The sequence below is a fragment of the Cherax quadricarinatus genome, chromosome 30 (assembly GCF_038502225.1).
Source record: "Cherax quadricarinatus isolate ZL_2023a chromosome 30, ASM3850222v1, whole genome shotgun sequence".
Taxonomy (NCBI): domain Eukaryota; kingdom Metazoa; phylum Arthropoda; class Malacostraca; order Decapoda; family Parastacidae; genus Cherax; species Cherax quadricarinatus.
The window spans coordinates 16,446,035-16,459,937 of record NC_091321.1 but is presented as its reverse complement, the minus strand read 5'-3'; the positions used below and the strand labels follow the sequence as shown (position 1 = coordinate 16,459,937).

Below are 13,903 nucleotides of genomic sequence, written 5' to 3'. Positions count from 1 at the left end.
TAACTTCATTGATGCATTTGCTCCGTAACACCTATGATCAATTAATAATTTATAAATATATATGTACTAATATATATATATATATATATATATATATATATATATCTATATATATATATATATATATATATATATATATATATATATATATATATATATATATATATATATATATATATATATATATATATATATATATATATATATATATATATATATATATATAAAGTATTGTGAAAGAAACGTTTTGAAAATGCAAAACGTGGAAACTTTACACTAAGCAAATATCAAAGAGGAAACAGGAAAAAAATGTTAAATGATGCATGGAATAGAAAAAAAATTACATGAAAAAAAATAATAGACAATGTGGATGTGAGTTATTTCGTTCTGAGTAGAAAGAAAACAGTGAAGTGCCATGTTAATTTAGGCAGCCACAGTAATGTTAAAAACCAGCGTTGAATCGGTGTTGAACTGATGTTAAACCAGTGTTAAACCGGTCTTGAACTGATGTTAAACCAGTGTTAAACCCGTGTTGAACTGATGTTAAACCAGTGTTAAACCCGTGTTGAACTGATGTTAAACCAGTGTTAAACTAGTGTTGAATTGATGTGAAATTAATATTAAACTTATGTTAAACCATTGTTAAACCAGTATTAAACCAATATATAACCAATGTTGACCTAAAGCTTCAGTGTTAAGTAATAGAATGGCATTAAAACAGAAGCTTCTGTGTATGTCTGCAAGTATACTTAAGTGTATGCTTGTGTGTGCATCTATATTTGTATGCCTGAGTATGACTGTGTGCACCTCTATGTCCACCTGTGTTGACATCTGTGCGTATAAGTGTGTGTGTGTGTGCATGTCTGTGTGTATACCTGATGCTGTAGAGGACGCCGCCACTGGGAAAGATGCGCAGGTAAACATTGGGAAGAATAATGTCGTGGAAGTGACCAAGCTTCTCGTTCTTGAAGAACAGGTCAGGCATCCACACCTTGTTGGTTTCTGTCAGAGTCAGGTACTTGATACGACCTGCGGGAGGAAGACCAAAAGTCAGGGCTTATGAAGAAAATACAAATACCACTTGGAAGCCTAATCCAGTAAATGCTAACTCCTCAGTCAATTTATACTCGTAGCGCGTTTTCAATATAACATAATTCCTTCCCCATCTTAACAAAGCTCAAGCAAGATTATCCTATTTCCTGACAAACATTATATCTCTAATAAACCTGTGATGTTGAAGTTATTATGGTTATACTAATAGCTTTAATTTTTAATGCGGTAGAGCGGTTAAACCTCCTGTGGTAGGTCATGTGACTTAAACCCTTGACTAGGATCGGGAAACAATTGTCATGTTTCCTGACCTTAAAATTGGGTCATTATATCGTGAAGACGCTTGTCCTGTTTCCTGACGAATCTTACCTAATCTAACCTTAAAAAAGGGGCAATATATCATGAAGACCCGCGTCAGGAAATACTTGTCCTGTCTCCTGACGAATAAGACAAAAATTCCTCAACACTTAAAATATAATGTATGGGTCGTCGTGTGATTAAGGCCAATACCAGAGCTCTGTCCTGACGAATATTAAACCATCTTTCTATTTAATTATACCAGTGTTAACGAGTAATCTATCTGATTAAGACCCGTGTCGGGAAACACATTTCTTGACAAGTGAAAAAAATGATTGATTTCCACCCATGATTTCTAAGTCTACAAGAATTAGCACTACGTAGCATAATATAAATATGATGGAGAAGTGATTCTAGCATGTATATGTGTGTGTGTGTGTGTGTGTGTGTGTGTGTGTGTGTGTGTGTGTGTGTGTGCGTTAGCGTTACATGCTGCTCACAACTATGTTAATAGCATAGTTACAATTAAAAATAATATTGAATAAATTTGAGATCGGTAATAAAATTTATATACGAGATGAATATGCAAAAATTAAATATTTAAACTGCGTTATCATCAAATATTTGTATAATTTGTTAAGGTTATTATTATTATTATTTAAACATGTTAATGATATATACAATGATGTGAGGAATATGATTATGACGGGTATGAATGATGATGGTAATGATGACTGTGCTGCTGCTGATGGGATGATGATAAGGATAAATATAATGACTATAATGATAATGAAGACTATAATGATAATGAAGACTATAATGATAATGAAGACTATAATGATAATGAAGACTATAATGATAATGAAGACTATAATGATAATGAAGACTATAATGATAATGAAGACTGTAATAATAATGAAGACTGTAATAATAATGAAGACTATAATGATAATGAAGACTATAATGATAATGAAGACTATAATGATAATGAAGACTATAATGATAATGAAGACTATAATGATAATGAAGACTATAATGATAATGAAGACTATAATGATAATGAAGACTATAATGATAATGAAGACTATAATGATAATGAAGACTATAATGATAATGAAGACTATAATGATAATGAAGACTATAATGATAATGAAGACTATAATAATAATGAAGACTATAATGATAATGAAGACTATAATGATAATGAAGACTATAATGATAATGAAGACTATAATAATAATGAAGACTATAATGATAATGAAGACTATAATGATAATGAAGACTGTAATAATAATGAAGACTGTAATAATAATGAAGACTATAATGATAATGAAGACTATAATGATAATTTGTCCATTTTGATTTGCATTTGTTTGAAGCTAACCCGAGCATCGACTTTTGCAGTTTGTCTAGATCTTCCTGAAGTCTTTCTCTGCCCTCTTCTGTTCTTATTCTAATTATCAGAAGAGACAGGATACAGTCGCTCCTGCAAGGTCTTTGACATGTACTAGAAACAGTAGAGGTCCAAATTCTCATCCTCGTGGAACCCCACTCGTTACTCTCTTCAGTTCTTATGTCTCGTCCGTCACTGTTACTGTCTGCCGTGTGAGTGAGTGGAGGCAAGTAGTTTTTGGGACCTGACTAGCTGTTGGAGTCTGATCAGGGTAACATTTTGTAAAGGATTCAGGGAAATTAGTCATCCGGTCCCGAGTCCTGGAGGTGGGAAGTACAGTGCCTGCACTCTAAATCTTTCAAATATTCTCTGAACCACTGAAATGCTGCCCTCTTAATAGCTGCCTGTTCTTAATAACTGGGCTTATCTCTGGCATGGTACTTTATCAAGCACTTTTTTGTAGTCCAGGAAGATGCAGTCTACCCTCTTTTGTCTTTCTTGTATTTTTTGTGACTCTTATAGAGCTTCAGCAGGTACACAAGACAGGATTTTCTATCCGTAAACCCATGTTGTTTTCTCTAAAGACTTTTCTCCAAATATTCCAGTACCCTTTTTATTGCAATTTTCTTTAAATTTTTTGATAACGTGGACTGAATTTTTTTTATAGATCAGTGCATATTTTTTTGCCCTCCTGTTTTATATATGGGGCCACATCGGCCTTTTCCTAGTTTTCTGCCAGCTGCTCTGGAGCGACTGGTTGAGACATTTGTTATTTGGTAGCAGAGTGATTCTGCTTACAACACCCGTGGGGGTTTGTTGTCTGCTTCCATCACTTCTTATATTGTGTGTATGCTTTCTGGCTCCTGTTGGTTTTCCCTGACTTTAGTGCTTTCAGGTAACTCTCAGCATTCTTCTGTGAAAACCTCCTTGAATATTGTGATGAACTTCTCGCATATTTCTCCGTCATACTCAGTTAGCTTCCATCACATTTCTTTTCCAGCTTTCTCATCTACTTCTTCGCAGTTGTCTTATGTGACTGGACTAACTTTAGTTTTGCATAATTTGGATATTTTCAATCTGTCTTTAAACCTCCCTTCTTATTCTTGCGTATTCCTTTCTATCTTTAGTTCCTTTTTCCGTTTTATACACTGCATTTCTTCCAAGCCTTCTTGCACTTGTTCTTGGTTTCTCTGCATCTGCCACTTCTCCGACACCTGCATCAGTCTATTCAAATCTTGCTAGAGTGCTAAAATTTTGGTGTCAGCAGCAAACTTGCTTATGTCGCTATTTATTCCCTCATCTATGTCGTTTATGTAAATTGTGATCAACGTTCCTCAATAAAACATTTGAGACAGTAGACAGTGATAAAGAATATGATGTTTGTTTGGATTTCAGTAAAGCCTTCGATAGCTCTCTTTCTGCCTTCCATAATTATTTTCTCCATACTTAGTGAAAGCTTTTCTTTGTCTCTTGGCAATTTAACTCTGTTAGTTCCATCTTCTCTTGTAAGACTTTGCCTTCCTTGTGTGCGTGTGTGTGTGTGTGTGTGTGTGCTCAAACGTCGACACAATAAGAGTATGAGGAACGCGTCTGTGAACACTTCAAAGGAGAAGTCAGAATTGAAATCCAAGATCTCTCTCTCTTCCCTCTCAATCCTATCTCCCCGGGGATGCTTCAAGTCTGGAGAGACGGGAGGAGAAGAGAAGAGAAGAACGGGTGAAGGAAGGAGAAAGAGAGAGAGAGAGAGAGAGAGAGAGAGAGAGAGAGAGAGAGAGAGAGAGAGAGAGAGAGAGAGAGAGAGAATTTGCAGACATATACCCTTCACTCTGCATATAGTCTGAGAGATATACATCTCTTCCGTGTATTCACTGACAGATGTCTCTCAGTGTACATACACTGAGAGATACACATCCCTTGCTCAATATACATATAGAGATACACACTCCTCTGTGTATATACCATAAGAATTATAAACCTCTGCATATATACCATAATTTGTAACTCTATTTGCACTTATCATGAAAGGTATATACCTCAGTTTATATAATTTGGGAGATACACCCCTGGGTGTATGTATCTTGTGAGACACATACACACCTCTCGGCACACACAAGCTTGGGGGTGACTTATGTATCTATATTTTAATAAAAAAACCGGACACTGATACAGACAGTTACAAGGTATTATCCTGGCGTCAGATTTCCAGTCAAGAGATCCTTAGTTATTTTTTTATCTTCTTTTACATTGTTTTTCATATTATTTAGTATTATTTACTAGTTATAATAATGGTTATAATCATAAACATGATTTTTAAAGAGGTGGACCAGTAAGCCAGTGGAAGGCCTCGGTCAGATGACCAGAAGCTCAATCCTGTGGGTCATCATATGACTAAGATCCGCCTCAGGAAACACTTGTCCTGTTTCCTGACAAGTCATACCTAACCCAATATGCCACACATGAATACGTAAGGATGTTGAGAAGGATGATGGTGGATGATAGTGAGGTTAGGATAGTGAGGAGAGTAGAGATAGTGTGTAGATAGGGAGAGAGAGAGAGAGAGAGAGAGAGAGAGAGAGAGAGAGAGAGAGAGAGAGAGAGTGTGTGTGTGTGTCTCCGGTAGTGTGTGCGGGTAGCGACCCATGTGTGACTGACGATGCTGACACATGTGCCTGGTGATGCTGACACATGTGCCTGGTGATGCTGACACGTGTCTGACGATGCTGACACATGTGCCTGGTGATGCTGACACGTGTCTGACGATGCTGACACATGTGCCTGGTGATGCTGACACGTGTCTGACGATGCTGACACATGTGCCTGATGATGTTCATGCGTGTCTGACGACGGCGACACAAGTCTGATAAGCTGGAACAGGTGCCTGACGATGCTGACAGACTGACTATGCTGACACAGGTGTCTGGCGATGCTGACACGTCTGACAATGTTAACGCAGATGTCCAAGGATTCTGACACGTGTCTGATGATACTGACGCGTGCCTGATGATGTTGACACGTGTCTGATGATGCTGACATGTGTCTGATGATGCTGACATGTGTCTGATGATGATGACATGTGTCTGATGATGCTGACGCGTGTCTGATGATGCTGACACGTGTCTGATGATGATGACATGTGTCTGATGATACTGACACGTGTCTGATGATGCTAACACGTGTCTGATGCTGATGACATGTGTCTGATGATGCTGACACATGTCTGATGATGCTGACACGTGTCTGATGATGATGGCATGTGTCTGATGATACTGACACGTGTTTGATGATGCTAACACGTGTCTGATGCTGATGACATGTGTCTGATGATGCTGACACGTGTCTGATGATGCTGACACGTGTCTGATGATGCTGACACGTGTCTGATGATGATGACATGTGTCTGATGATACTGACACGTGTTTGATGATGCTAACACGTGTTTGATGATGATGACACATGTTATGATACTGACACATGTCTTGCTGGCTATGCTGACACGTGTCTGACACTTTGTCTGACAAGCTGACAGATCAAGCGTCGTCTCCTGTAAAAATAATTTAAAACATTTCTGTATTCATATATTTAATTAATTTTGTTCTTTTTTTCCGTCTTAATTCTTCAAGTTTTTTTTTCAGGTTTAATATTTAATTTACATATTTGAAAATAAAGTAAAAACCATGATTTGGTAGTTTTTTTTTTTTTTACAAAGAGCGAAATGTTCAAACAAAAACAGCTTTTTATATATAAGAAATGCTTGAAACTTCAAGCATATCTTATATATATATATATATATATATATATATATATATATATATATATATATATATATATATATATATATATATATATATATATATATATATATATATATATATATATATATATAGGGAGGTACCACCTCTAGAACTTTACTGGGGAGCCTCATTCTCAGAGAAGACAATAAACTTACCTCAGGGTTCTCAAGGTTCTCCCCGGAGCTGTTTGAATATTTTCTTCTTCTACCACCCCCTATATTTTATATTCTATGGGAAAATTTATTAATAGGCAGAATACATTTACAGGAAATACAAACATGAATACAATATTACAATATGTTAAACATTATGGATTTCCTCCAGTTCCTCCGAAGCCGGACGTGAGCCAAGTATGCAGCAAGCATTTCCCCTCTGGATGGCCAGGTTGAGGCGCTGGAACATCAAAGTGGCTGCCCTTGGGTCTCTGGTGGTGTCGATGAGTCTGGAACCCAATTCTTTAAGGAAACGTGTGGCATTTTTTCCTCATGATCCCACGGTCTCTGATCCCACTGGGACAAATTGATACTGTTGGCTAATGTCCCTGTACTTGCTGATCTTGTACTCCTCCCTGTCGCCCCACACTGTGATGGATATAGGTGTCAGCCAGTGTGGACACACAGGTATTGTCCCATGCTAAGAGCTTGCCATTCTTCCAAGGATAGATGGTGATCCCGTCGGGGCAGTTTGCTGGGTTGTGGGTATTGTTGGCTGCTGTTGATCGGGGCTCCCTCTCGGCTGGGCATCCAGCTGTAGCAAGGGTTCTCTTTATGATGTCGTTGACCATATTGGTCGGCTTGCGCTTCGCCGCAAATACACGTATATTCCGTGTGAATTGGGGCAGCAAGGCGCAGAGCCACTGCAATACGGAGGGTCTTAGGGTCGAGGCGCGTTCCCATTGCCGATATGGGAACTATTTGGAGGAAGTCCCCAGAGTGAAGTGCGCTCACAGCCTGGAGATGGGCAGTCTCCCTGTCTGATGTTACAGCCCTGAGCATGTTGGCAAGCACCTTTCCAGCGATCGGGCCATCCCAGCTTGACTGTTTGTGAGCCAGTGCTGCACTAGCGTTTGGTGCTGGAGCAACAAGAGTCTCCCATTCAGCGATGGCACTGGCATAGCTAGGGTCCTGTATTCCTGCTGAGTCAATGAGGTTATCTTATTAACTCGTTTGATGCTATGGAAGAGGATGGGAAAGCTGGTAGAGCAATCTGGGAGGATCTGCGTACCCCAAGCCTCCCAAGCCTGACCGGAAGTGAGGCTTGCAACCACTGTCCATCTTCCAGGGAAAGATTCAATACACTCTCTAGCATGGTTTTAAGGAGAGAGTCATATTCCTTGAGTTTCGGACTACTGAAGGCATCTCAGAAAGTAGGTAAGTTTTGGGACTGACAGGCACCTGCCTTCCATCGTCCGGAGGTCTGAGATTTTTTTTTCTAGGATCAAATCGATGGCATTGGGCCCAAGAGGAGCACCAAGGAGAGTGCTGTTGGCTGGATCAATGGCTCGTGCTCCTGGTAAAACAGCACTAATATTCTGGATCATCTGTCGATTGGTAGAAACTATTTCACATTTAGTGGGGTTTAAAGATAGGCCCAGACTTTCTCCTATGTCTTTGATTTTTCTGATGTCCTCTAGGAGAGATTCTGTTGTACCAGCTAGGGTACCATCATCCAAGAACCAGATATTGAGCTCACTGGAGAGTGCTTCTGTGACTTCCTTGATGACCAAACAGAATATAAAGGGGGCACACTCTCACATGAGTCAATTTCATGATCCCCAAACAATAGTTTGGAAGTCACACTATAACACGATTCTATGAAGGGATAGAGGGAAGGGAAGTTTTTAGAAACTGCTTGAAGAGCAGCATCCCTTCTGACTGAGTTGAAAGCGTTGCAAAGTCCAATTTGACCAAGGTTTTTTCATGGGGCATGTTGTTGATATATACTCGTGCTGCGTGGGCAGCTGCTTCACAGCCCTGTAGAACACCAAAAACGAGCTGAGTTGGTTTCAACATTGCAGCAGCCTCTTGACTCACCCTTCTTACTGCAGCCTTGGCGACTAGGTGCCGAAGGGTGTTGCCCACTGCAATGGGCCTGATTCCTCCATCCTTTTTCCGGAGGGCACACAATGAGGCACCAAAGAAAAGGGGTCTAATGGCCTCTGGGACAATGCCAGCCAGGCACAGGTTGGAAAATTTGTTGAGTTCAGACAGCAGCCTCTCTGAAACATCACCAAGTGCTGGATTGAGTATTTGTTTTAAGTGTTGAGGCCTTAAACCGGTGAAACCTCCTGCTGAGCCCTGTGGAAATGACATAGCAGCTTTATACACGTCAGCATCCTGTAAGGTTAGATGTTCTTCACCTGCTGCAGTGTCAGGGAGGTCGATGTTGGTACTGGGAGCCCTGGGTGGATGTTTGTCCTTCAGAGCTTGCGCCGTACTGATATCCTTAGGAGCGATGGTATCCTCACTGGTTATAAGCCTCAGAGCTCCAATAGTATTACCCTCTTCTATTTTTTTGCTAATTTGGGCTCTGATTTTTGAGGCGTCTGGTGTCCTGTTGTTGGCATTTGCCCGGTGGGTGTTTGTCGCCCTAGTTGGACCATAATTTTTTAAGGGTTGGACAGGTAAGCCAGTGGAAGGCTTCGGTCCGATGACCAAAAGCTCCAAATGCGGGTCTTCATATGTCTAAGACCCGCATCAGGAAACACATGTCCTGTGTCCTGACGAACTTTACCTACCCTAACCATTTCTCTCTTTAATATTTTAGTTTTACCTAATTCTTAATGGCTTCCATTTTTCTTTTCCAGTTGTTCACTCATTTCGGCTCTTAGCCCTGTAATTAGGAGTTTTAATTGCTGCCAACCACTCCACTCTCTCCCCCTTGTTCTCACCCCTCAACCCTGCTGCCGGTCCTGCTCTGTGTGTGTATGTGTGTGTGTGTGTGTGTGTGTGTGTGTGTGTGTGTGTGTGTGTGTGTGTGTGTTTGTGTGTTTGTGTGTGTTTGTGTGTTTGTGTGTTTGTGTGTGTGTTTGTGTGTGTGTGTGTGTGTGTGTGTGTGTGTGTGTGTGTGTGTGTGTGTGTGTGTGTGTGTGTGTGTGTGTGTGTGTGTGTGTGTGTGTGTGTGTGGGTATGAGTGTGTTTATGTGGGTATGAGTGTACGTAAATGAAAGGGAAGATTGTGATAGTGAGAATGATGAAGATGACAGTGTTGGTGAAGATGAGAGAAAGATGGCTGGTCAGACGTACGTACCTCCAAGGTCATCAAAGATGAGGCGTTCATCTACCCACTCCTCTCTGAAGGTCAGCTGGACGCTGTACTCCTGCGGCGGGAAGAACTACGTCACCAGAGGTCAACACAGGTCATCACAAGTCAACACAAGTCAGTAGAGGTCAACACAGGTCATCTCAGGTCAACACAGGTCAGTATGGGATGACACAGGTTATCACATCAAAAAATACACAAATAGAAATGTGTCAACAGAGGCAAAAGGTAGTTGAAGTCAGAAGTCACCAAATCTCAATAAAGGTTAGGGGATTTACACGTCACTACGTTGTTTAGATCAAGTCAGTGTTATAGATTAAGTCAGTTATGTATGATATTATGCAGTTCAACTGGGTTGATATGTCAAGATTAAGTCAGTTGGTAGATTTGTAGGTTAGGTCAAATTTAACTATTACTGGACAAATTGATTTTAATATTATATCAATTCAAAAATATTTTTGAAACGCTAAGCTTTATATAAGACTAGTTTGAAAAATAAGTGATTTTTTTAATAGCAAATTTGAATACTAAAGATTAAAATGTTAAATATTAAATTGACTGTATATCTATATCTATATCTATCTATCTATCTATCTATCTATCTATCTATCTATCTATATATATATATATATATATATATATATATATATATATATATATATATATATATATATATATATATATATATATATATATATATATATATATATATATATGTATATATATTACTGTAAACAATTATGTTTTTTGAATTTGTAATAAAAACTGGAATAAATAACAGTGACCTTAAAATGAAAAAATGCATAATCAATTAGCTACAATAATCGCATTTTAGGTTTTATATAAAAAAAATCATTCCACTTAATCTATGCACAATTTAGGATAAACCCGAATTAAGCAGAAGACAACTAAAAATAATAAAAGAATAAAAATATATAATTCCTACAGGGATTTATGGTTAACAGTGAAGTGGGCGGAGCTTAGTGACGTTGCATGCGGTGATTAGCTAGCAGCAGGATAGGTGGGGCTTAGTGATGTTCTCTTGGGTGATTAGTCTAGCATTGGAGAAGTGGGCGGGGCTACATGACGTGGCATAAGATTATTAGTTCATCAGTTATGTAGTGGGCGGGGTTTCGTGACTTTTCAAGCGGTGATTTGGCTAAAAGGCTAACGAGAGGGTGGGACTTCTTGACTCTGAGTGTGGTGACTGGCAAACAGCTGATGAATGGGTGGGGGCTTCGCGAGTGCTGCATGCAGTGATTGGCTAGTAGCGGGGTAGTGGGCGGGGCTTCACAGAAACCTCGCCCACTAATTCCATTCGATCGACTTGTTACAGTGTTACAACCAGGGGCGGATCTACCATGAAACTAATGAAGTTTAACCTTCAGGGCCACTTATCCCAAAGGGGCCCAAGAAGCGATTTCAGTCCACATTGCTTAAAAATTTTGGGTCTACTGTATGAGTTTTTTTTTTAATAATAACATTAATAATATAGCGTAATACAAAATAAGTTAAAATAAAAATTAAAGGTTATTGAAGTATGATGTAGGCAAGTCGTTGCTAGTTGCTATGGTGACCCCATAACAGTTCAAACTTCAGGGCCACAATAATATAGGTCCGCCACTGGTGACAACTGACCAGTAACTGCAGTGACAACATTTCCAGACAAAGACAGACATTTAAACACACTCACAGAAACAATGTTGACATTTCAAAAGAGGAGGAAAAAAGACGAACAAGAACATTAATAATTGGAGTAAAGTTTTAAGAGAGAGAAGAGAAAGAAATGTGAAGGAAGTCGGATGCGTGCGCGCCCGCGCATCAGCTTGCAAAAAAAAAAAAAAATACGATAAAACCGGCTCTACGATCAGTATTTATTGGATATATGGGACAAAACGGCGGCGACCACAGTGATTTAAAACATAAATTGAACAATTAAATTGCTGCTGTACACCCATATTCGCATTTCCAGACTTGATACAACGTTCGTATATAGAGAAATTTAAATGGATGATTGCACAGACTTGCAAAACAAGAATGTATATATATAGAGAAAAATATTTCCGGCCAAAAAAAATGTTTTTTTGGGTTATAAAAGCATGAAAAAGTTGCAAGAAATTTATCGAATCTTAATATTTGGTAATATTTCTTAGGTAATTATGTTTTGATGACTATTATCGTGTATGTAAAATTTATATTGCAATAAGATTAAACAGGTCATGTCACAATTTGCAGAACAACTATTGTGAAAAAATAGTGAACTTCCAAGTACTTTCATGATTTCTCACATTATCAAGGAACTGTTCCTTGATAATGTGAGAAATCAAGAAAGCGCTTGGAATTTCACTATTCTTTTCACTGTGGTTGTTCTGCATAAAATTTATATTATTTAAAGATTTCCTTAGCTTGTTAGGTTTGAAGCCTAGCGACTGCACCGTGGATCATGAAGGCTGCAGTTAACCTGGACAAGAACACTTTAATCTCGGTGTTTTTGTTAGTAAGGTCGTCTTGATCCAAGGAACTGGAGATACTCTGATTGCCCACCCCCCTCCCACTCCTATAACGCTGCATGACTTACGGGTTTAGTTCTTCCCATACTCAAAAGTAACATATTTTTCTTCTCTCTCGTCTTATTCAGTGATGTCAGTAAATACTGTCAGTAAAGCAGAATATTAAATAAACGTAAATTTGTTTATTACCAGTAACACAAGTTAGTCTGGGAACTGGATATTTTCTCTCCTAACCTGGGTTAAGTACTTCGACTTCCCAGTCTACCAGGAGGCGCTGTATGACCCGTACGGGTTTGGCATTCCACATGAATGTAATATTAATGCTGACAAGGGTACTCCACAGAGTAGTGTTCCATGGTTACTGAGGTGGGGATTTAATCCTCAGCAGAATGAAAAAGACGTTGTCTTCTGACAGGGAAACTTGTCCAGTGATGACACGTAATTTGTTATTAATGGCTGGTAGTGTTCCGTTCTTCAGGAAACACTAATGTCTCCTAAAACGGGTCTTAATAAGATGTTGGGCTCTTAACCAGTTAAATATCTGCAGGTCTATCCTAATTAGGTCCACTCTATTTACAGCAACTGACTAACATATTCCAGCTTGGCTCATCTCGTTTAAAATTATTTGCAGCCCTACCTGAACTGGGCTCACTCGCTTGAACTAGTACGGCCAGCAGTAACAGCCTAGTTGATCAGGCCCTGATCCATCGGGAGGCCTGGTCATGGACCGGGTCGCGGGGGCGTTGATCCCCGGAATAACCTCCAGGCCTACGAGAGCTAGGCTCGACCTGGTACAAAGAATCACTGCATAGCATCCTAAGATGATCTTCGAGTATACATAAACTGAATGAGCAGAGATAGACAAACCGTAATGTCCCTGAGAAAGTTCTTGCTAGATTAGAAATCCTCTAACCAAACAAAAAAATAAAAAATACTTATGTAATTTATATATAACTACACCAGATAAAACCTAAAATGAAGTGTTTGTATTCTTCATGTATTAAGAATGACCATAACTACATCTAGTTATTTTTCTTAAGAAGGTGAATTCTCAGATGAGACCAAATCAGTAACTATTTATGTGATCGACACCATGCCCAGCCCTTCTAGGGTAGGGTAGGTGCCTGAGCCCGAGCTTGCACCTCACAAGACTGCCATTACTATTAGCCCCCTTGGGGCGTGGAATGTGGCTAGGCCTGGGGACAGTTGGTCCTAAAGATGAGGGGGTACTTGTACCTCCTCCCATGGGAGACTTAGGTCTCAGACACTCCCTAGACGGGGAGCCAAGGCCGGACCACCACTTGGAAAAGGCCCGGGCCGGGACAATACCGGCGAATCTTTCAAAAAAAAAAAAAAAAACTTTATGCAGCACTCAAAACAAGTGTGTAACAGCACACGAACAGTTATCAATATAAGCCAGCAGAAGGCCTCGGTCAGATGACCAAAAGATCCCCAGTTGCAGGTCATCGTATGTCTAAGAGCCGCGTCAGGAAACACTTGTCCTGTTTCCTGACAAACATTATACCAGCTATCAATAGATACTTCATAAAAAAATGCCTTAAAACGTATTGAAAATAAAATTGGTTTATAGTAAAAAAGTT

The 13,903-nt window shown here is 39.3% G+C and overlaps 1 protein-coding gene across 4 annotated transcripts in view; it reads right to left on the bottom strand.

The window, feature by feature from the left end:
* LOC128692694 (glutamate-gated chloride channel) overlaps positions 1–13,903 on the bottom strand; it is a 70,118-nt gene that overhangs the window by 39,746 nt on the left and 16,469 nt on the right. For all 4 annotated transcript variants that reach the window (XM_070089949.1, XM_070089952.1, XM_070089950.1 and 1 more), the window contains exons 2-3: positions 9,781–9,850; positions 876–1,029 (exon numbers count right to left, since the gene is read on the bottom strand). In XM_070089949.1, the coding sequence (XP_069946050.1) occupies positions 876–1,029; positions 9,781–9,850 (224 nt within the window). The remainder of the gene's footprint in view (positions 1–875; positions 1,030–9,780; positions 9,851–13,903) is intronic.